At 32.9% G+C, this 22,144-nt stretch overlaps 1 protein-coding gene and 2 long non-coding RNA genes across 5 annotated transcripts in view; 1 reads left to right on the top strand and 2 right to left on the bottom strand.

The window, feature by feature from the left end:
- Window positions 1–22,144, bottom strand: part of LOC127704224 (harmonin-like) — a 61,863-nt gene that overhangs the window by 35,983 nt on the left and 3,736 nt on the right. Inside the window, exons 1-4 of one of the 3 annotated variants that reach the window (XM_052208177.1) lie at window positions 20,090–20,244; window positions 18,581–18,648; window positions 16,184–16,267; window positions 1,450–1,577 (exon numbers count right to left, since the gene is read on the bottom strand). In XM_052208177.1, coding sequence (XP_052064137.1) covers window positions 1,450–1,577; window positions 16,184–16,267; window positions 18,581–18,648; window positions 20,090–20,209 — 400 coding nt within the window. In that variant the 5' untranslated portion in view covers window positions 20,210–20,244. Of the gene's footprint in view, window positions 1–1,449; window positions 1,578–16,183; window positions 16,268–18,580; window positions 18,649–20,089; window positions 20,245–22,144 lie in introns of those variants that run through there. The other 2 variants (XM_052208178.1, XM_052208179.1) reach the window with 2 other exon arrangements.
- LOC127704226 (uncharacterized) lies at window positions 8,220–9,139 on the top strand. The gene is made up of 3 exons (XR_007983189.1): window positions 8,220–8,248; window positions 8,557–8,612; window positions 9,113–9,139. It is a non-coding gene; the product is annotated as an uncharacterized LOC127704226 (long non-coding RNA).
- On the bottom strand, window positions 8,621–9,524 carry LOC127704225 (uncharacterized). Its single transcript, XR_007983188.1, has 3 exons — window positions 9,440–9,524; window positions 9,104–9,327; window positions 8,621–8,715 (listed from the first exon to the last, which is right to left on the bottom strand). It is a non-coding gene; the product is annotated as an uncharacterized LOC127704225 (long non-coding RNA).

Genomic DNA, 22,144 nt, shown 5'->3' with positions numbered 1-22,144 from the left:
AAAAAATTACATTAATGATGATGAATGGTTGTTTAATGTCTGGCAGCAATCTGAATGAATAATCAGGATTAGAACTGCACTAGACTGGCATACTGAGCCAGATTGTCAAAGAACTATAGCTCATATATTATTCTGATCCCCAGCTGACCAGTCTTTGCACTTTGAACCCATGACCTCCTGCATTTGATGCGAGGATGCTACCATGAGAACACAGAGACAGTCAAAATTGCACAAATAAATGCACATTTAGGATTATCAAATTAGTAGTATTTACAGTGCTAAAGTCTAAGAAATGTATTACAGCGTTTATCCGTTGGATCAGTATGGAGTTACAATGTATGTTACCTGCACTGTAATTTTATTGGAATATATTATTACAGGATTGATTGATTGATTGGTGTTTGACGCCACTTTCAGCACTATGGTGTTATTTAATGTGGCGGTCAATTTTTTATTGCTGGAGGAAACTGGAGTGCCCTGACCACCGACCTTTGGTACGAAAACTGATAACCCAAGTCAATTAAGATTGGAGTAGAGCGCACCAGCCACATGTGGGATTTGAACTCACAACCTCAGTGTTGACAGGCTAGTGGTACAATAGTTTGACTTATAACAGGAGGATTGCAAGTAAGTGTGAAATGGTTTATATCAAGTTCATTTCTCTGTTCAGTTTTTAGTACTCTTTCTAATGTATAACTTTTTTTATCCTTTTTCTTTACCCTTTAACTTTACAACAGATAATTACTGACAAAAAAAGTCATTTGAGCAGCATACACTTTCAGTAGATAGATTTTAAGCCTTCCTTCTTGAGAATTTTTTAAATAAGCCAAATTGAACCACTTTACTTTTGATTAGCTGTTCCTTTCTAAAACAGCTATACCTTTAGTATACCTACAGCAGTCAGAGATTGCTCTGAACAAAAAAAACTTTTTTTAAATTTGCTTAAATTCCTTTTTAATTTTAATCCATAAAAAAGTCCCATGGCCCCAGCAAGTTTAAAGGCTAGTAAGAGAAAATAAAATACATTAAAGGTCCTTCCTTAGGTTTAAAGATCTCAAGCCTATAACAAGGTAATACTACTTCAAACAGGGTTCCCTTATATGGATATTATATAAATAAAGTTTCTTTTAAATTCTTCTTTTTCTGTGGATTTGGAGAAAAAGAAAAAGTTAAAGTCCATGCAAACTTTTCAACACCCTATTTAAAAAGTAAAAATTCACTATCTACATTAGAATGTTATTCTTAACAGACAAAAAAGACCTTGCTATGATACATAAGGACATCATAGTTTTTGTGATGGTACAAAATCTTTGTTGTTTTGTTGTTTTGTTGTTAGGCTTTTTGTTTTTCTTTTCTTTGTTTTCCTTTTTTTGTGCATACATATATATGGAATCTTATGAAAAGGTGTAGTAAAATAATTTTAACTCCATATTAAATGTATTGAATTACCTCCTCTTACTGCAAACCCCAGACTTTCATTCTGTCGTCTCCGTAGATTAACAACTCTTAACTTTTGTCCTGCAGGTGGAGGTGCCAACTTGTCATATTCTACCTGATGCTTTGGAGGAATGAGTGGCCTGAAAAAAGGTGAGAATAGTTAGACATGAAGCATCAATTATTAAAAGAAGACCTGATTGGAAAAATGGTTAGTCTTTGAGACTTACCACAAGCCCTACAGACTTGGCCAATAAAAATGTTGTCTAGCCCCTTAAATTTTCCTGAATTTTGCCTCACAAACCATATAAATTCAAAGAAATTTTATGAAAGACTAATTTTTGGGTTTGTAAGACAACAGTTATTCATGAAAACTGCCCATAACATTTAGCATCCCGCCAGTGGAGACCTTATACCTGATCTGTTAAAAGAAGATGTACAAAGACATCAATGAATATGATATATGAAAAATTATTCATTAAATATAACTTGATATTCTTAGACATATAAATTTTCATAATGCTTGAGAAAAAATGTATGTACAACATGTAATATACCTGCAGTTTTCTTGTATCAATGTCATACTACACATCAAATTTATGAGAGCAAATTCTTTAATGTGTGGGCTGAAACCCTTACTAACTTTCACAAACTGAGTTAAAAATTTGAAGAAAAACATATTAACAGAACCACATTTCTGCACTTATAAAAACAATTGAAATACTGACTGTAAAAGTCTTAATATCTTTTTTATTTTTTTATTGTCATTCTGATTTTATTCAAATTTTGCTCTTTTTAACACAGCCACACATTTTGCCAATTTGAAGAGCCAAGATTGATTTTACTTAAAAATGTCTACTTTATACATGAAACATGTTATTGCAATATTCACAAATAAGAATACAATTTGATTATTAAAATGCTGAAATTATTTTCATTTAATATCTTTATGAAAACTCATCAAGTTTAGGGCAGATTCACTCTAATTGACATTATTAAGATCTTATTTTTTTATAATTTAGGGTTGTTTTTTTTTATGCTCCACTTGGGTACTTATAATTCCAAATGACCAGAGAGTTTGTCAAACTATTCATAACTGTTTTGAAGTTTTAAGGACATCAGAACTAAATCATAAAAGGCATGCATAATTAACAACCTAACCTTAAATGCTTCATTTTAAATTAAATACTAAAATTCATTTGGTTAATAATAATATAACCTCACTGAAATATTACATTTGCAGGATGATTTACTTCAATTCAAAATGATATTTACTTTTTTAATTAGACACACAGTTCTTTCAAATTACACAATATGGTATGATATTATTTTAAATAATTAACAGATAAACCATTAGATATGGTATAAGTTGTGGGTCTGTATTCCTTAAGGATTGCACTCATTATCATTTAATATATCTGATAGAAACCAATAACACATCTCCTTTTATTATTTATTCAGCATGACTGATAAATTAAGTGTGAACTTAAACAATCAAATAATAATACATAGAACTGTATGCACTCAGAGTTATATAAATGACGTCCATTTTCACTGAACTAGTACACATTTTTGTTTAGGAGCCCGCTGAAGCCCGCCTACAGGTGTTGATGACCCATTGGTGGCCTTGGGCTGTTTTATGCTCTTTGGTTGGGTTGTTGTCTCTTTGACAAATTCCCTGTTTCCATTCTCAATTTTAATACAATATTCTTTTTTCTGTAAGGAGGAGCAACATTTTTGTCTTTAGATTATGCCATAAGTTGATCTGTATGACTACATATAACTCTATGTACTAAGAGTAATACAAATTAATACAATATTCTTTTTCTGTGAAGAGAAACTACAATTTCGTCTTTACCTTATGCCATAACTTGATTCATATGGCAGCCATTAGCCTTCAACCTCCCATTTATCAGACTTGTACAACCAACATACTTGCTTTTAATATTTCATCTTGATTGCAGATAAAGAATAAATTGCCTCGCCGAATGCAGCTGGATACGACCGCAGAGGTCCAACCCTGAACAGTTGGGGCAAAAATGGACACAATATTCGTGCTTGATACAGGTCTGAATTTGGATTGTAATTCAATATTTGACACATAATAGGTTTCTGACACAGAATAGCTGTAGTCAAAGAACTTAGAATTGGTTATATGATTTGAATTTATATTCAATTTTTTGCTTTTATGCAATAAACTATGCTGTTGCAAATTGACCTCTCCCCCCCCCCCCCCCCCCTTTTTTTCAAAAAAAAAAAAATTTGAAGGATTTTCTTTTTGATTTATGAAATCTTGAGGAGAAAAAATTGCCCCCCACCCCCCACCACCAATTTTTTTTTACCTCCCCCCCTCCCAATTTTTTTTTAACCTCCCCACCAACCCACCCCCTTTTTCAAAAAAAAATTTCTTTCCCTCAGTCATGGTCATAATTTCAATTTAAATTTCCAAAGGAGTTTGCAACCACAATAACCCATTTAAATACATCATAAAAGTCTTAAAATAGAAAATGACATACATAATCATAGCTAAAATTAATTTACCTTAATCAGCATTTTTGAAATTATTAAAATAGTAACTTCTAAAAATGAATTGACAGCTAATCACCTCAAGACAATACAAAAATTCTTAATATATAATTCAAAAGCAGTGTAAGGGAGGTAATTCAAAGTTGTGATTGAATTACCTCCCTTACACTGTAATTTGTACTTAAGTAATTGTCCATTAACCAGGACACACTTGTTTTTTCTCACTTTTTTGCCCCTAATTCCTAAACGGTTTGAGCCATAACCCCCCAAAGCCAATCCTAACAATCCCCTTGTGGTATGGAAACTTGAGGTATAATTTCAGAGAGATCCATACATTGTTCCACAAGTTATTGTCATGAAAATAGAAAAATGCTTATTTGGGCCCCTTTTTGGTCCTTAATTCCTAAACTATTGGGACCATGACCCCCAAAATAAATCCCAACCTTCCTTTTGTGGTTATAAACCTTATGTTTAAATTTCATAGATTTCTATTTACTAATACTAAAGTTATTGTCCGGAAACCAAATGTCTTCGGAAGACGACAACGACGACGTGATACCAATATACAACAGCAAAATTTTTTGCAGTCGTATAAAAACTGTTATCAAGTGTTAAATGTAAATTATTTGAGTAATGACAAGATGTAATAAACCTACATTGGATTATTTGTAATACAAAAAAATAATTGTGGAGCAGGATCAGCTTACCCTTCCGGAGCACCTGAGATCAACGATGGTTTTAGGTGGGGTTCATGTTGCTCAGTCTTAATAGTTTTCTATGTTGTGTTTTGGTCTTTTTTCATTTCTTACCATGGCTTTGTTAGTTTATTTATAGACTAATGAGTTTGAATGTCCCTTTGGTACATTTCCCCTGTCTTTGTCTATTTTCAAAGTAAAACCTCTAATGATATTTTGTCTTTACCCACTTTCTGTGGTGAATTTTAGTGTCAGGAAATGTTTCTTTGGTGACATTGATAAAAATAAATCATCCTCACTTCATAGACGGAATAGGTTTGGAAACTTTACATATAAAGTTCTCAAAAACTGGTTTGAAACAAAAATAGACCTGTACCATTGGAGCTGAAAAATCACTTAGTTCCCAAGTCAGGACAAATTGGGGAAAATTCCACAACCATTTCAATAATAGAATGTGCGCACAACCTAAACAGGATGTGCTCAACTTCAACATGTGTGTAATCTTTCAGTGGAGTTTAAGGGGTTTGGATGGATCACACATTATAGGTAAAATTGCGAATGGAAATGTGAAATGTGTCAAAAGAGACAACAACCCGACCAAAGAGCAGAAAACAGCCGAAGGCCACCAATGGGTGTTCAACATAGCGAGAAAATCTCGCACCCAGAGGCAGGCTACAGCTGGTCCCTAAACAAAAATGTGTACTAGTTCAGTGAAAATGGACGTAACACTTAACTCAGAAACATATGATAGAACTAAAATTAAAAAAAACATACAAGACTAACAAAGGCCAGAGGCTCCTGACTTGGGACAGGCGCAAAAATGCAGCAATGTTAAATATGTGTTGTGAGATCTCAACCCTCTTCCTATACCTCTAGCCAATGTAGAAAAAACAAACACACAGCAATACGCACAGTAAAACTCAGTTTAAAAGAAGTCAGAGTCCGATGTCAGAATAGGTAACAGAAGAAACTAAGCAAAATGACAATGATACATAAATTAACAAAGGACTACTAGCAGTTACTGACATGCCAGCTCCAGATCTCAATTAAACTGATTGAAAGATTATGTCTTCATCATATGAAAATCAAGCACAATCCCTCCTGTTAGGGGTTTAATATCATAACATCATAAAATATATGAGAAGAACATAACCTGTATCATGCCAGCAACTGGTTTTAGAATAAATGTGTTTATTTCTGATGCAAAGACCCTGTACCCACTCCTCCTACCCTACCTTCGTTATTTTTGTTATTTTACTTTTTTCTTATTGTGATTGTTGGGACAATGGACACAAAAGCATGTTTGATTATTGCTATTTTAGGAAATACTGCAAACAAAATAATGCTATCAAATTCAAAATACTAGTTTTTATCTGTTCGACAAATATCTCATCACAATACACGTAATAAAACTATCATTTCTGAATTGACAGTATTTGAAGTGATGATTATAGAGATACCAGTTAGTTATATTTTACAAAGCAATTTCCTATTCAAAGGTGCATTTAGCAATTAAAAGCATGGTAAATATTAAAATATAATAAAGCAAAACAAACATTATATTTCTTTATGATTACCTTGACATTTACTAGATAAACTCAATTACAACAACATTGAAAAGTCAATTAAAAAACTTTGAATAATACATGGACATATGCAAGACTGCATCAAATAAAGTAGCATATTAATTTTGTTTCTTCAAATTTTATTGCCAAGATAAGGTTTATTTTTAATCATTATATGGAAACCACTATTCCCCAAACAATTATTAATAATATTGGTCTAATAAAAGCTTTTGTTGTTTATAAAGGGAGGAGTCCAACAGTTATTAGACAAGGAGTGAGCTGTCAAATTGACAGTAAACTGGGTTTTCTGTATTTTCAAAGGTGCTTTCAGGATTTTTTGACCTGCGACATTTTATGCCTATTTTTCAATCTTTCAAGAACCACAACTCCTGAACGACAAAAATGTAAATCATCAATTTCAAATTTGACCACCATTTTGTTGTCTGAGTAACAGCATATCAAAATTTTAAGAGTATTTGTTGAACGGTCAATATAAGTAATTGCAAAGTAATGACATAAAATCAGACCCATAACTCACTGACTGCAAAAGTAAAAAATAACATCAATATCTAACATGAGTTCCATTTTTTCATCAGTAATAACATATTAAAATTTTTAAAGCATTGGTCAATTGGTTCATAAGAAATTGCACAAAAACCACTTAAAGTGCCATTTTCCAATAGACCAACTCCTGAACGGTAAAAGGAAAAATTGTCAATTTTCAAGTCGACCTCCATTTTGTCATCACTAACAACATATTATTATTTGTAAACTGGGGATGGAAGGGGTTCTTAAGTTATTGAAAGGAAACAACATAAAGTGCCATTTTCAAATATATCAACGACCATTAAGAACTCCTGAGCGGTAAAAGTGAAAATCGTCAATATCAAACTTGACCTCCATTTTGTCTTGAGTATCAAGATATTAAAATTTGAAAAGCATTGGTTGAAAGATTCATAAGTTATTGCACGGAAACTGTTGGCTGCTGCGGCCCGTCTGTCTGATTACATTCAAACCTTTTACTTGCTCTTGTTTATTGATACAATTGTGCTCGGGAACCAACATGCGGCATATTTAATAAATAACAGCAAGTGGAATACCTCACACTCATGGGAAAAAACAATAAAACTCATTATTTGAGACCAGCAATGATATGAGAAAAGTTTAACTCAAGACTGAAATCATATGACTGTAATGTTCTCAATGACAGACAAAGGAGGAAAGATTGATGGAGGTCATATCAATAGCTCAGACTTGTTCTCAACGACCGACAAAGGAGGAAAGATTGATGGGAGGTCATAGCAATAGCTCAGACTTGTTCTCAATGACAGACATAGGAGGAAAGATTGATGGGAGGTCATAGCAATAGCTAAGACTTGTTCTCAACAACAGACAAAGGAGGAAAGATTGATGGGAGGTCATAGCAATAGCTCAGACTTGTTCTCAACGACAGACAAAGGAGGAAAGATTGATGGGAGGTCATAGCGATAGCTCAGACTTGTTCTCAATGACAGACATAGGAGGAAAGACTGATGGGAGGTCATAGCAATAGCTCAGACTTGTTCTCAACAACAGACAAAGGAGGAAAGATTGATGGGAGGTCATAGCAATAGCTCAGACTTGTTCTCAACGACAGACAAAGGAGAAAGATTGATGCGAGGTCATAGCAATAGCTCAGACTGCACTTTTATGGGAAAAAGGGTCAGACTAACATCTTCCCTAAAAAATTGATCTGTTTACCAAATATTAATGATGTGTTTTCACGATGAAATCTGGGTGCAGATTTTATAAAATCATTAATGAATGAAATTGAGGTCAAAGACTTCCACCCATGAGGCTTAATTACTAAGAAATAATTTGTAACAGTATGCTGAGTAGTTTTAAACTTTCTTATACAATTATATAGAAAAGTTCAGGTGCCAGTGTTTCCCTCACCTAGTACAGGTGCCAATATTTCCCTCACCTAGTACAGGTGCCAATGTTTTCCTCACCTATTACAGGGGCCAATGTTTCCCTCACCTAGTACAGGTGCCAATGTTTCTCTCACCTAGTACAGGTGCAAATGTTTCCCTCACCTAGTACAGGTGCCAGTGTTTCCCTCACCTATTACAGGGGCCAATGTTTCCCTCACCTAGTACATGTGTCAATGTTTCCCTCACCTAGTACATGTGCCAATGTTTCCCTCACCTAGTACATGTGTCAATGTTTCCCTCACCTAGTACATGTGCCAATGTTTCCCTCACCTAGTACAAGTGCCAGTGTTTCCCTCACCTAGTACAGGGGCCAACGTTTCCCTCATCTAGTACAGGTGCCAATGTTTCCCTCACCCAGTACAGGTGCCAATGTTTCCCTCACCTAGTACAGGTGCCAATGTTTCCCTCACCTAGTACAGGTGCCAATGTTTTCCTCACCTATTACAGGGGCCAATGTTTCCCTCACCTAGTACAGGTGCCAATGTTTCCCTCACCTAGTACAGGTGCCAATGTTTCCCTCACCTAGAACAGATGCCAATGTTTCCCTCACCTAGTACATGTGTCAATGTTTCCCTCATCTATTACAGGGGCCAATGTTTCCCTCACCTAGTACAAGTGCCAATGTTTCCCTCACCTAGTACAGGTGCAAATGTTTCCCTCACATAGTCAGGTGCCAATGTTACCCTCACCTAGTACAGATGCAAATGTTTCCCTCACATAGTCAGGTGCCAATGTTTCCCTCACCTAGTACAGGTGCAAATGTTTCCCTCACCTAGAACAGGTGCCAATGTTACCCTCACCTAGTACAGATGCAAATGTTTCCCTCACATAGTCAGGTGCCAATGTTACCCTCACCTAGTACAGATGCAAATGTTTCCCTCACATAGTCAGGTGCCAATGTTACCCTCACCTAGTACAGATGCAAATGTTTCCCTCACCTAGTACAAGTGCCAATGTTTCCCTCACCTAGTACAGATGCCAATGTTTCCCTCACCTAGTACAAGTGCCAATGTTTCCCTCACCTAGTACAGGGGCCAATGTTTCCCTCACCTAGTACAAGTGCCAGTGTTTCCCTCACCTAGTACAGGTGCCAATGTTTCCCTCACCTAGTACAGGTGCCAATGTTTCCCTCACCTAGTACATGTGCCAATGTTTCCCTCATCTAGTACAGGGGCCAATGTTTCCCTCACCTAGTACAGGGGCCAATGTTTCCCTCATCTAGTACAGGGGCCAATGTTTCCCTCACCTAGTACAGGTGCCAATGTTTCCCTCACCTAGTACAGGTGCCAATGTTTCCCTCACCTAGTACAGGTGCCAATGTTTCCCTCACCTAGTACAGGTGTCAATGTTTCTCTCACCAAGAACAGGTGCCAATGTTTCCCTCACCTAGTACATGTGCCAATGTTTCCCTCATCTAGTACATGTGCCAATGTTTCCTTCACCAAGAACAGGTGCCAATGTTTCCCTCAACTAGTACAGGTGCCAATGTTTCCCTCACCTAGTACAGGTGTCAATGTTTCCCTCACCTAGTACAGGTGCCAATGTTTCCCTTACCTAGTACAGATGCCTATGTTTCCCTCACCTAGTACAGATGTAGATATATGTAAGTATAATGACATAATGTATACAAAAAGTATAAACAAAATTATCAAATTTCTAAGTTTATTTCAAAAATAGGGAAAACCTTAAAACCTGACAAGATCAAATGCTTGACTTTTTCAACAAAGGTAATTAATGAAAGGAAAACAAACTGTTGTATTCCTGACTTAGTACAGGCATATTCCTGACTTAGTACAGGCATATTCTTGACTTGGTACTGGCATATTCCTGACTTGGTACTGGCATATTTCTGACTTGGAACAGGCATATTCCTGACTTGGTACAGGCATATTCCTGACTTGGTACTGGAATATTCCTGACTTTTTACAGGCATATTCCTAACTTGGTACTGGCATATTCCTGACTTGGTATTGGCATATTCCTGACTTGGTACTGGCATATTCCTGACTTGGTACAGGCATATTCCTGACTTGGTACTGGAATATTCCTGACTTGGTACTGGCATATTCCTGACTTGGTACTGGCATATTCCTGACTTGGTACAGGCATATTCCCAATAAAATGGAGGGTTAAACCTTGTTTTATAGCTAGCTATACCTCCCACTTGTATGACAGTTGTTTTTGGTTTAGTTGTATTGGCAAAGACTCATACAGACATAATTTGTTAATGTGACAATAATTGGGATTCATCAGCAAAATAAAATGCTCCGCTGGGCGCAGCTTGATACGACCGCAAAGGTCGAACCCTGAACAGTTGGGGCAAGTATGGATACAACCTTCAAGCTTGAAACAGCTCTGAATTTGGATTGTGATTAAATATTTGACACAGCATAGGTGTTTGACACAGAATGAATGTGGTCTAAGAACTTAAAAATTTTCAATTTACCTATTCAAACCATATCATTATTATTTGCTTTTATATATAAATCAGAAATAACCAACTTAAAATGGAAAAAAAAGGAAGAAAAAAAAAAGAGGAAAAAAAAATCCCCCCGCCCAAATTTTTTGAAACCCCTTATGATTCATCACCCCCAAACTCAATCACAGCCTTCCCTTTGTGGTATGGTACCTTGCAGTACAATTTCAGAGAGATCCATACACTTGAACACAAGTTATTGCCTAGAAACTAGAAAAATGCTTATTTTTTGGCCCCTTAATCCTAAATGTTTAGGGCAATTACCCCCTACTCAATTCCAGCTTTCCCTTTGTGATATGGAACCTTGTAGTACAATTTCAGAAAGATTCATGCACTTACACATAAGTTATTGTCATGAAACTAGAAAAATGCTTGTTTTTTGCCCCTTTTTTGGCCTCTAATTTCTAAAATTTTAAGGCAATTACCCCAAAATCAATCCCAGCATTCCCTTTGTGATATGGAACCTTGTGGTACAATGTCAGAGAGATCCATACTCTAACACACAAGTTATTGTCTGGAAGTTACAAAAATGCTTATTTTTGGCCCCTTTTTGGCCCCTAATTCCTTAACTGTTGGTACCATAACCCCCAAAATCAATCCCAACCTTCCTTTTGTGGTATTGAACCTTATAGTAAAATTTCATAGAGATCCATTCACTTAAACTAAAGTTATTGTGCGAAAACCAATGTGTCTTCGGACGACAACGACGACGACTATGCCAACGAAAAAGATAACAACAAAAAACAAAAGTTGTAGTTGATAGTACATATACAGTCTGACAGTATAGTTATACTGGCAACATATACAGCATCAGATTGTACTCTCAATAATGTACGAAAAAGTTCGGAAAGGTGTAGGTCACCGGTGCAAACAAAAAACAGAGCAAATCACTCATTGCAAATCACTCATCCAACAAGAATAAAATGTGAAGTTTTAAAAAAAGGTTATTGGATACAGTATAACTGTACGTCAGGTAGAAATTGTCCAATAAGATGCAAATATGCAATACTGACTGAACCTAATTAACAGTATAATACTGTCTGTATCGAAACTTAATCAGTGCAAAATTATTAATCTATGTAGAGGGTCTCTTAGTTATAATTCCTTTTAATGTTTAAACAAATTATTTAGATATGTAGTTATAAATTTAGAGGAAAAATTTGACATCATTGAGGGGGTAGACAGGGTTAAGGGAATGAGGGGTGGGAAGTGGGAGTCAGGAGGGATGAAAGCAGGAACCTATAGAAAAGGGGGAGTAAAAATAGGGATACATGTATTCTGGTATTTTTTTTTAATTATTTTTCATCTGGAAGTAAAGGTGGAGGAAAGTAGAGGTATGGGTGGAGGGAATTGTGAGTAAGGGGGTTGGACTTGGGGGTAGGGAAGTTGGAATCAGGGACCCCCTGTCCACCCCTCATCATTTGTAAGAAAAAAAACTGGGAACCCAAGTTAATATCCTAAAAAAACTGGGAACCAATTTAATATCCTAAAAAAAAACTGGGAACCCAAGTTAATATCCTAAAAAAACTGGGAACCAAGTTAATATCTTAAAAAACTGGGAACCAAGTTAATATCCTAAAAAAACTGGGAACCCAAGTTAATATCCTAAAAAAACTTGGAACCCAAGTTAATATCCTAAAAAAAACTGGGAACCAAATTATTATTCTAAAAAAAATGAAGAATTCTATAAAAAAAAACTTTTAAAACATAATGATTTTGCTAAATTTTGTTCAACTGACCAGAAGTGGAGATGATGAAAATGTGAAAAACTAAATGACATCTAGATGACAATTATCTGAGGTCAAATTAGACATCACAAAGAACAATATACCACACTGGCCAGCTTAGTTAGTAGACTAAGATCATTTTCAATGCCTGTATTAAAATCAATTTCAAATCAAAATTTTAACTGCAATAAAATGAAGAAATCAAATCCTCCTTATCATTTTACTTCCTGCCTAAACTTAAAATTATGTTTCTGAAATTTCATATTATTAATGAAAATATTATGGCAAATTCATATTTGTATGAAATTTAAAACCTTATACTTTCCTAACAATATACAAAATATTTCTTTTGCATTATTTCTGAATAATATTTCTGCTCAAGTTTCATAAAGTAAATTGATATACATAATAGTAAGCAACCAAATTATTTATGAAATGCTATTAATAGACTATAAATAAATAATCAACACTTTGGCCATTGCATTCAGGCATAGATCAATAAATTATACAAATAGACAATGTGAAAGCCTTTAATATTTGATAATACCTACTAGACCTGTCTAACAAAAAAAGACATTTTATTCTGTATTGTAAAAAATTGATGAGTTTGTATCAAAGCCTACTAGATTATATTATGAATAATTAATTTTTTAATTATAATGCTGAAAAATTGATTAGTCGAAACAAAAGATAATTGGCAGACTTGTAATCTTGTGTTGTTAAAATTTTATAAAACAAGAAGATGTAATGTCCTTTAAACTGGAATTCTGTAATGAAAATTTTAATATTTAATGTGTAAATACGATAAATATCCAAAATGTTTGTAAAATATGTTAGTATAGATAATGGAATTTAAATAATTTAGTACAAGATAAGATGAACCAACTAAAAATCAATAGTAATTTTTTTTGTCTTGTTATATTTCTTTTTATCATATAACTATATTTTTTATAGTTTTTTTTTTTGTAAACAGCAATTTTTGCAGTGATTTCATTATGCTTATTTAACTTGAAAAGACTAATTCTGTGGACTACCAGTGAACTAATCGAAAAAAAATGTATGCTATTAAAGATTGTTCTTAATATTAAAAATTTCATGACCTCATATTTTTTTTAATAAAACCTAAAAACATATTTCAAAAATCTTTTTCTTTTTAATATGGCTAAATATGTACAAAGTATAAAAATAGTTTAAACTTTTCCCCCCTGAAGTCTTGTTTAACCCGAAAAGGCATCAATTATTTCCCAAAAATAAAATGTCTCTACATATGTTTAGCAATGAGATTTAAATGTGAAATGGAATAAGAATTTTTTTTTTGTCTTTTAATTTGATTATCATACATGTCACTAATCGAATAGTGCACAGAAATAATTTTTGAAACAGTATCATTATGGAAAACTACAGACTGATCATGCATTTAGTAGCTATACAAATGATGTTATGTTGTAAATTACATCATATAATTAAATGGAATTAAATGATCAATCTAAAAATAGTTTTATCTCTGATCTATAAAGTGACATTACAATTTATGTATATATTTAGCTGAACATGTATTCATTATTTACATATTAGCACTTTATTGAGGAAACAAATACATTTCTTATTATCTTAACTTTTTTCAGTAAAGAAGTTCTCCTTTATGCATTATATAACTTAAATGAAAACAATTAAATCGACAAAAATTATCATCCATTTTCTTGTCAATGTATTTTTTCAGCTTAATTTGATAGTTAAAGTCAAATAAAAGTACATATCTAATCAGAATCTTCACTATAAACTGCTTATGAAAATAGAAAGAATCTTTAGCTATAGTGAGAGAGCACACATTCTCCATTCACCACATAATTAGTACGGGATATCAGCGCCCTCTTTCCAAAAAATAGTCGCCAAATACAAGTTACAGATAAGATAGATAAGTGGGTTAAGAACAGCGTGTTATATTAAAGGGCTTTATTGGTTATAATATTTTATTAAAATTTGAATTTTTGATTTAAAGTTTCCATTGATATACAATTAAGGAGATATGTTATATGATTGCCAATGAGAGAACTATCCACCAGAGATGTGATATGATTGCCAATGAGAGAACTATCCACCAGAGATGTGATATGATTGCCAATGAGAGAACTATCCACCAGAGATGTGATATGATTGCCAATGAGAGAACTATCCACCAGAGATGTGATATGATTGCCAATGAGAGAACTATCCACCAGAGATGTGATATGATTGCCAATGAGAGAACTATCCACCAGAGATGTGATATGATTGCCAATGAGAGAACTATCTACCAGAGATGTAATATGATTGCCAATGAGAGAACTATCTACCAGAGATGTGATATGATTGCCAATGAGAAAACTATCCACCAGAGATGTGATATGATTGCCAATGAGAGAACTATCCACCAGAGATGTGATATGATTGCCAATGAGAAAACTATCCACCAGAGATGTGATATGATTGCCAATGAGAGAACTATCCACCAGAGATGTGATATGATTGCCAATGAGAGAACTATCTACCAGAGACCAACAAACAAAAATATAAACAACTATAGGCCTTCAACAATAAGCTGTTTTAAAGTTTAGGTAATACAAAATTAAAAACAAGTACAGCTGTTCAAAGTCATATTGAAATCAGTTGGCCCGTATACATATTGTCCTTACAAATCCATTGATTTTGGTCAATTTTCAGATAGTTTTTGGACCCACAAGTAGCAATGTATACAGCAAAATAAAATAATATACCAGTACAGTCAAACCTTGTTATATCAAAGTCGAAGGGACCGGACAAAAGTATTTGACTTATCCAAGGTTCGACTCATCAGAGGTTGAGTGTATCGTCTCAAATTTGGAATGAGTGAAATACAGTATGAGATTTTTGTAAACTAGATATTTTGAACAGTGTGCCTTTTTTTATATGACTCTTTATGAGGGTGTATTCAATCTCCATATTGTAGTAAGTGCTACATTTATTTCTACCCTTTTTATGTATAATGACATATTTAGATTTTGATATGCCTTGTATATACATACAGAATATAAAAGATGGGATATGGGGTTTCTATTCATGACAAAAATTCCCCACAATTCATAAACCCGGAGCATAAGGTCTTTGACACAGAGCAATAGCTCACATCTCACTGCAAGTCCCAAGCACCAAATTTACTTTTTATACAGTTGTCAGTGAAGTTTGTTTATCAGTTTATAACTGCAAAGAAAATTGCAATCTGATTAAACTGAATATGACACAAATTTGAAATGCCTTTATACTGAAACTAGTGTCACACAGTTTTTACTACAGCTTACCTGACCGTCTAAAGCTAAATATATATTAATTAAGAGCATCTTTCCTTGCCAAAGAGAATAAATATTCAAACAGGAAAGGCAACTTTACTGAAATACTTAACTGTATTTGACCTAATGACTTAAATTCAATGTAAATATAGTCTTCTTACTCAGAGTTTTAATCACCATATAACAACTAATTTTCTGTTGTTACTACTTGATGTCTTATGGAAGTTCAATAAATGGCCAATAAACCATAAATAGCCTACAAGGAAATGCTGTAAAATCCTGAAAAAACCCAGGAAATGTTTGCTAATGTAAGCACATTTTGTTATCTGATTTTGATAAATGCCTCTCTCTGTATTTTCATAATGCTTTCAATTGCAAGGCATATATTATACTACTGCTGTAAATAAATATGTATAAATATTTTTTAACACTATGTCCAAAAATTGCTAGTATTTTGTACAAGTTTGCAATCATCCCTTACTGACCTCAAATATTCAAATAGCTCTAGTTTGGTTGGTTCATCTATGTACTTCATCATTTCCTCTACCAGTTGGAGAAGATCAAGCGTTCTGTAAACAAAGTATATTTATATATATACCAAACATGGCATAAGGTAAAATAACAAATCATATTCAATGATGGTATTCAGTCATCAATGGCTATTCCAATTTATGGAATGTTCCAGGTTCAGAAGACATATTTCACAAAACAAACAAGGAGGCCAAATATTTTTTAAAAATTGCCCCCTAGTGAGAACAAATAATATATGTCTTTTCAACCGGCTACATCTATTAACACATGATAGTCCTCAAATTTGAGAGTAAGCAACCATAAATATTGCAACTGAAACACTTTTCAGCTCATACAAATAACCTTCCACCTGCTCACAGCAGACAAAGTCCTTTTTTTTTTAAATATTTTACCTAAAATGTTTGCTAGCAATGTCCAATGTTTTATCAATCCAATGTGTTGGATAAACTTGAAACATCATGTAAACAAATAGTACAAACAAAATATACAGAACAATGTATGGCTAATCTTATACGCCCACAATAAGCAGGTGAAATTGTTTGGTCTACCTGAGTTGTACATGTAGTGCATGATGTTGATAATGCTGATAAACAAATTCTGTTTTTATTGATAATACTATATGAAGCTTTCATGATTTCTGCATTAGAAAAAACAAAATTTATTAATCAGTAATCAGAGAGGTTGGGTAAAGTACCAATGAAAAAGTAATCCAAAAAACACAAAAAACCCTGAAAAGACATTATAAGGTCAACATGCCATGCTAGTTATAGAGAAATTTAAAGAACATTGTGTGTCAAAAAACCATATGAACTGGTCTACTGAAAATTGTCATTTCAATTTGTGCAGGTAAAATTTAACATGTCATTTATGATTTCTATATATGTGTATCAATAAAGCTGATTAACACATTAGACAAGCAAAGGTGTAAGTTTATGAAGGGTTAAAATTAGTCCTGAGATTTTAATGGTTTTTTTTCTAATCTGGAAAAAATACTTCAAATTTCACATAAAAACTGCTGAGATTAAGAGATAACTGTATTGAATTTGAAGCTTTGCGCCGTCCATCAGTAGTTTTACTGTCGCAAATTTAGTTTACCTGGCGACGCGTAGCGGAGACAGGTAAACGGGTATTTGAGACAGTAAAACTACCGATGGACGTCCGCAAAGCTTCAAATACAATACAGTTATCTCTATTCTAATGCAAAACAAGTACATAATTCAATTTCAGTCATTATTTTAGTGTAAAATTTTCATTAAAGAAAATTCTGCGAAAAGATGTTATCTTCTTTGGCCCCTAAACTAAGTGACGTCATAGGTATGCTGACTTTGGAGCTTTTAATGGATTCTTATGAAGCAATTTGTTTGCCTAATATAAGTCTTTTGAAAAACCAAATTGAGGTCTTTTTGATATTCATGATCCATATATCATGTATATTTCATCATAAAGTTGAAATTCAAGGCCATATTTTGCCAAAAGCAAATCTGGTCCTTTCTATGTTAGAATAACTACCTGTATTTAGTTTACAAATTGAATTTGTAAATTTAATGAGACAGACAGTAAAACAAAGCTTTAGAGAAATATTATTACTTTTTCTGCTTATTCCAAATGCAATAGACAATTTTCATATTACCAACTTTTGACTCCAGATTATATAATTTTTCGACAGGTTACCTTTTCTGTGGTAGGGCATCCTGGTACTCGATCGGCCAGGTAAGAGTAACCAAAATAAGTAAAAACAAACATACAATCGGTGTAATTTGAGGGGAAAGTTTACTGTTTTCCAATGATTTTTGTCGTGTAAAGAAAACATGAAGCAGTTAATATTCCCCAAAAATTGTACCGTTTGAAAGTTTGATTTTACTATTTTACGTTGCTCTTACTTGACTTGGTACCAGGATGTCCTACCACAGAGTAAGTAATCTGTTGAAAAAATATAAACTTCGGAGTCAAAAGTCAGTAATATGAAAATGGTCTATTGTATTGGGTTTAGATGACAAATGGCTTCATATAATTTGTCCATGAAAAATACTCACACATATATACATGCTTATACTCAACCAGCTTTTTTCCTAATGATCAATTTGAAATGGACTAATATTTGACTTTTTTTATGAAATCCCAATTGTTGTCACTTAAACAAAAACTTGGAAACCAGTGAATGATTATCAATATATCTGAGTTGTTCAAATGTTCAGCAAAAATAAACAAAAAATTATAAAACTGTATATATGCATGGGAAGAAGTACTGTACATTATTTGTGTTGTTGGGTATAATATTGTATTCCTATACGAGAGATCTAAATTTTGTTTGAATTTTATAATGCTTCTATCACATGACATATTTTACTTACTGCTGATAAACTTCCAGAGATCTAAATATAGCATCTCTCTCTTCTGGCTTGGGTATCAGGTCATTTACCTGAGAAAATAAACAAAACTTTACTTTATAAGGTTTACTTTGCTTATGCAATAAAGAAATTCTACAATTGCTCTAAGTCTTCATACATAATTTCTGTCAAATACCAATAAATTACATATATAGACACTGTAGAAACATAAAAAAGTTTATATATTTTAATTTTACAAGTATATAGACAATAATCATGTGATAATGTACGTACCAATCACAAAACTCGACACATTCATAATCCGTAATATAGTATTTATATCCCCATTCTGACCTGACATGGCTGTGAATTTAAACATTCCGTAAAGCCAAACAGAAGTTTCTCTTTAGCAAGGGTTTTACTTCTGAAAGGAAAGACCTCCAGGGGTGACAATACTTCTATACCCCAGTCAAGCCTTGGGGTTCACCGGTTACTCTATGATTATAGCAATGGATAGCTTGGGACTTTTTATCAAAATAAATAAAACTGTATATATTTCTACTTAGCATGCTTAGGTAATCTAGGTTATGGAGGTATTAATAAGTACTTATATTATTTACATGAAATTTTCATTCTATCTGTCTATCAGAAATACAGTCATGACAGCTAGTGTACATGAAAAGGATTTATTCTATCTATAAGAAATCTAGCCTAAACAGTAAACAGTTTTGGTGATGCATTCTCTATTCCATGTCAATACTGAAGCATTAGACTCAGCAATGTCAGCAACGTATGTGTTTTTATATATTAAACAGGTTTTTCTATATTTCCATACAAATTAACTTGATTTTCCTCTTCACTGTCAAATCTTGTATGCTATTAAAAATAATGTCCTTCTTTAAATTTTGTTACATAATTTGATTCATTAGAGAGTGAAGACAAAAGCTCAAAAACTATGGAACTCTCTACATGAACAATTAATGGGAAAGTCCTGTGTCTTGCATCAGCTAGGCATAATTCAAATATTGATATTATCCCTGATCTGTATCTTGTTATTATATAGTTGGATACATGCAGTGTTCGCCACTATTGAGACATATGAATTTTAGATTTCAAATTATCAAATAGAGCCCATCAAAAGTTTTCCAATCACCTGTATTGTTCGAGAGTGCAGAAATATTGCATTTACATGTACATGTAATGTAATTTGGACAGTGGTAGAATCTGGATATCTCACATTTTTTTAAGACATTATGCTTGTAAATTAATGATGATTATCTGATGAAATAAAGAAATATAAGTTGTTTGTAGGGTGTCAACAGACTGTCATCCTATTTCTGGTCTTCAGTGTTCCATATTCAATAATATTAGAAGTGTGAACTTTAACCTTTCACTAAGGCTAGATGGAGCAACAAAAGAAAACTACACAGACAATGGCAGGGTTGCACTGAATGATCAGGAAAGACAAAAATAGCAATGAACACTTTGTATTTGGTAGAAAAATGTTAATAAAACTTAATTCTCCTGACTCACCTTACTGGAAAATTCTGAAGCGTTAGAATTTCTTGTTGAAGCCATTTTGATCTGTCTTAAATCAAGATTACCGTATCTGATAAGATTTCTTTGATATAAAACTTCATAAGAATTTTCCATTCAATACACAATTACTCAATACAACAATTATGCAAACAAACAGGTAGAAATAACTGTCAAACAGAGATATTTATAGGACCTTAGATAACCGATTGATATCTCTTATCAGAGTAGGATCAAAATTTAATAAAAATCATAATCTGTTTTCTAAGGACCCTTGAGGGAAATGTTTCATTAAATTGCTAAATATCCACTGGCCTTGTCGAAACAAACACAGCCTGTCATAAAATAACTTAATATTGCTTATCTCATGAAGCAACTACATAATATAAGTTTTTTTGTTATATATATTTATTTTTTGTTCAGACACATACATGTATGTGAAAACATGAAGAATACACCCCTTGTCCAATAACTACATTTTGTAAACCTGAGATAGGGCTGGTTTTAAATTGATTTTTCTGGTTAAAGGAGAGGTAAAAATGGTTGTCATTAGATTTCAGTATAACAAGTATTTTTCTTTATTTTTGGATACATGTACATGATGTAAGCTTTTAAAAATGGTAAGACTAGATATATATACAAGAACTTATTATTCAAATAAAAATTTTAATTCTAATTTTCTTTTTTGTCGTTGAATATTCCTATTTTTGATAGACGTTCACAGTGGAATAAACATGTAGTGATCAGGTGATTAGGTGGGAAGAAAAATTAAATTGAACATTTCCTTAAATAATATTTTAATTTCATTTACCTCATGTATTTTGTAAGATAATTATAACATAAATCTTCTGATCATGTTTTTTGAAATAAACGAGACTAAAACCTATATCAGTCTGAAAGAAGGACATTTATTATTTACCACTTATTACATCAACCATTTCAAATTTCAGTTGCAATTCCAATTAAAACTAAAATTAAAACCAACAGTTAATTGATAGAATATAAATGATTAAGAAGTTAGTGACAATATTTGATGGCCATAAAATGTTAATGATCATTCATGAGACAGGTTATATAATAAAACCCACATCCCTAAAATAATCATGACTTCATCAATATTACATACAGACAATGTAATTAAATGGAACGCTATATATATGTAAAATCTCAAAGGGACTTGTTCAGGAGTTCATCCTAATATATTATTTATATTTGTAAAAGGACAAATCAGAATAGTGTCTCTGTAATCTTCAGCAATGGACCAATTTTATAAGTGCATGTATAAAATAGGTGACCAACATTTCCAACCATTTTTAATTTCTTGGGGATTATGAGTTGTATTTAATTATGATATTATTTTATGTTTTTTATAAGAAAAAAAAAAGAAAATTGCATGACTTTCCAAAAATTTGTTCATATCAATATGTATGCCCACTAATGACTAAAACCACCCTAGGAAATTTGTTTTTGTAATGTACAAATCTACAGATGTCCAAAATAAATTCAGAATGTAAATATCTGGTACATGAAATATGAATATCTGCCAGGAAACAGGAGTTTTTCATTCTTTTATATACTTATTTTGTGGACATCCTTACCATGCTTGAAATATCATGATACTTTTATGTACATGTATGCAATAATGAATAAAAAAAAATTAAAAGTAGATATTTATGTACATTTTGTAATTTTTAATCTTATTTGATAGCATTTCAAAATTATGGACTACAACTCACACATTGCACAATGCACCTACCTTTTAAAAAGGGGGTATTTATAATAGACAGATTTTAGAAAAAAAATGTTAGAACAAATCTCCATATTGTACACATGTACAGGAATACACTCTACAGTGCATTATACACTGAATCTGTATCAATGCTACTTTCAGATAACCTAATATTTATGGAAGGGTGAAAGGATGTTTAAAGTCCCACTTACAGATTGGTTTATATTACCTTTGACTTATGTTTTAATAATCATATGCTTAATTGGAAGACTTCTATATTCTACAGTTTATTTACATAATGCCGTAGCAGATATTGACAATTT

This window comes from Mytilus californianus, unplaced genomic scaffold, assembly GCF_021869535.1.
Source record: "Mytilus californianus isolate M0D057914Y unplaced genomic scaffold, xbMytCali1.0.p SCAF_6, whole genome shotgun sequence".
In the NCBI taxonomy this organism is placed as follows: domain Eukaryota; kingdom Metazoa; phylum Mollusca; class Bivalvia; order Mytilida; family Mytilidae; genus Mytilus; species Mytilus californianus.
Note: the sequence above shows the minus strand (reverse complement) of the source record. Positions and strands in the feature narration are given on the sequence as shown.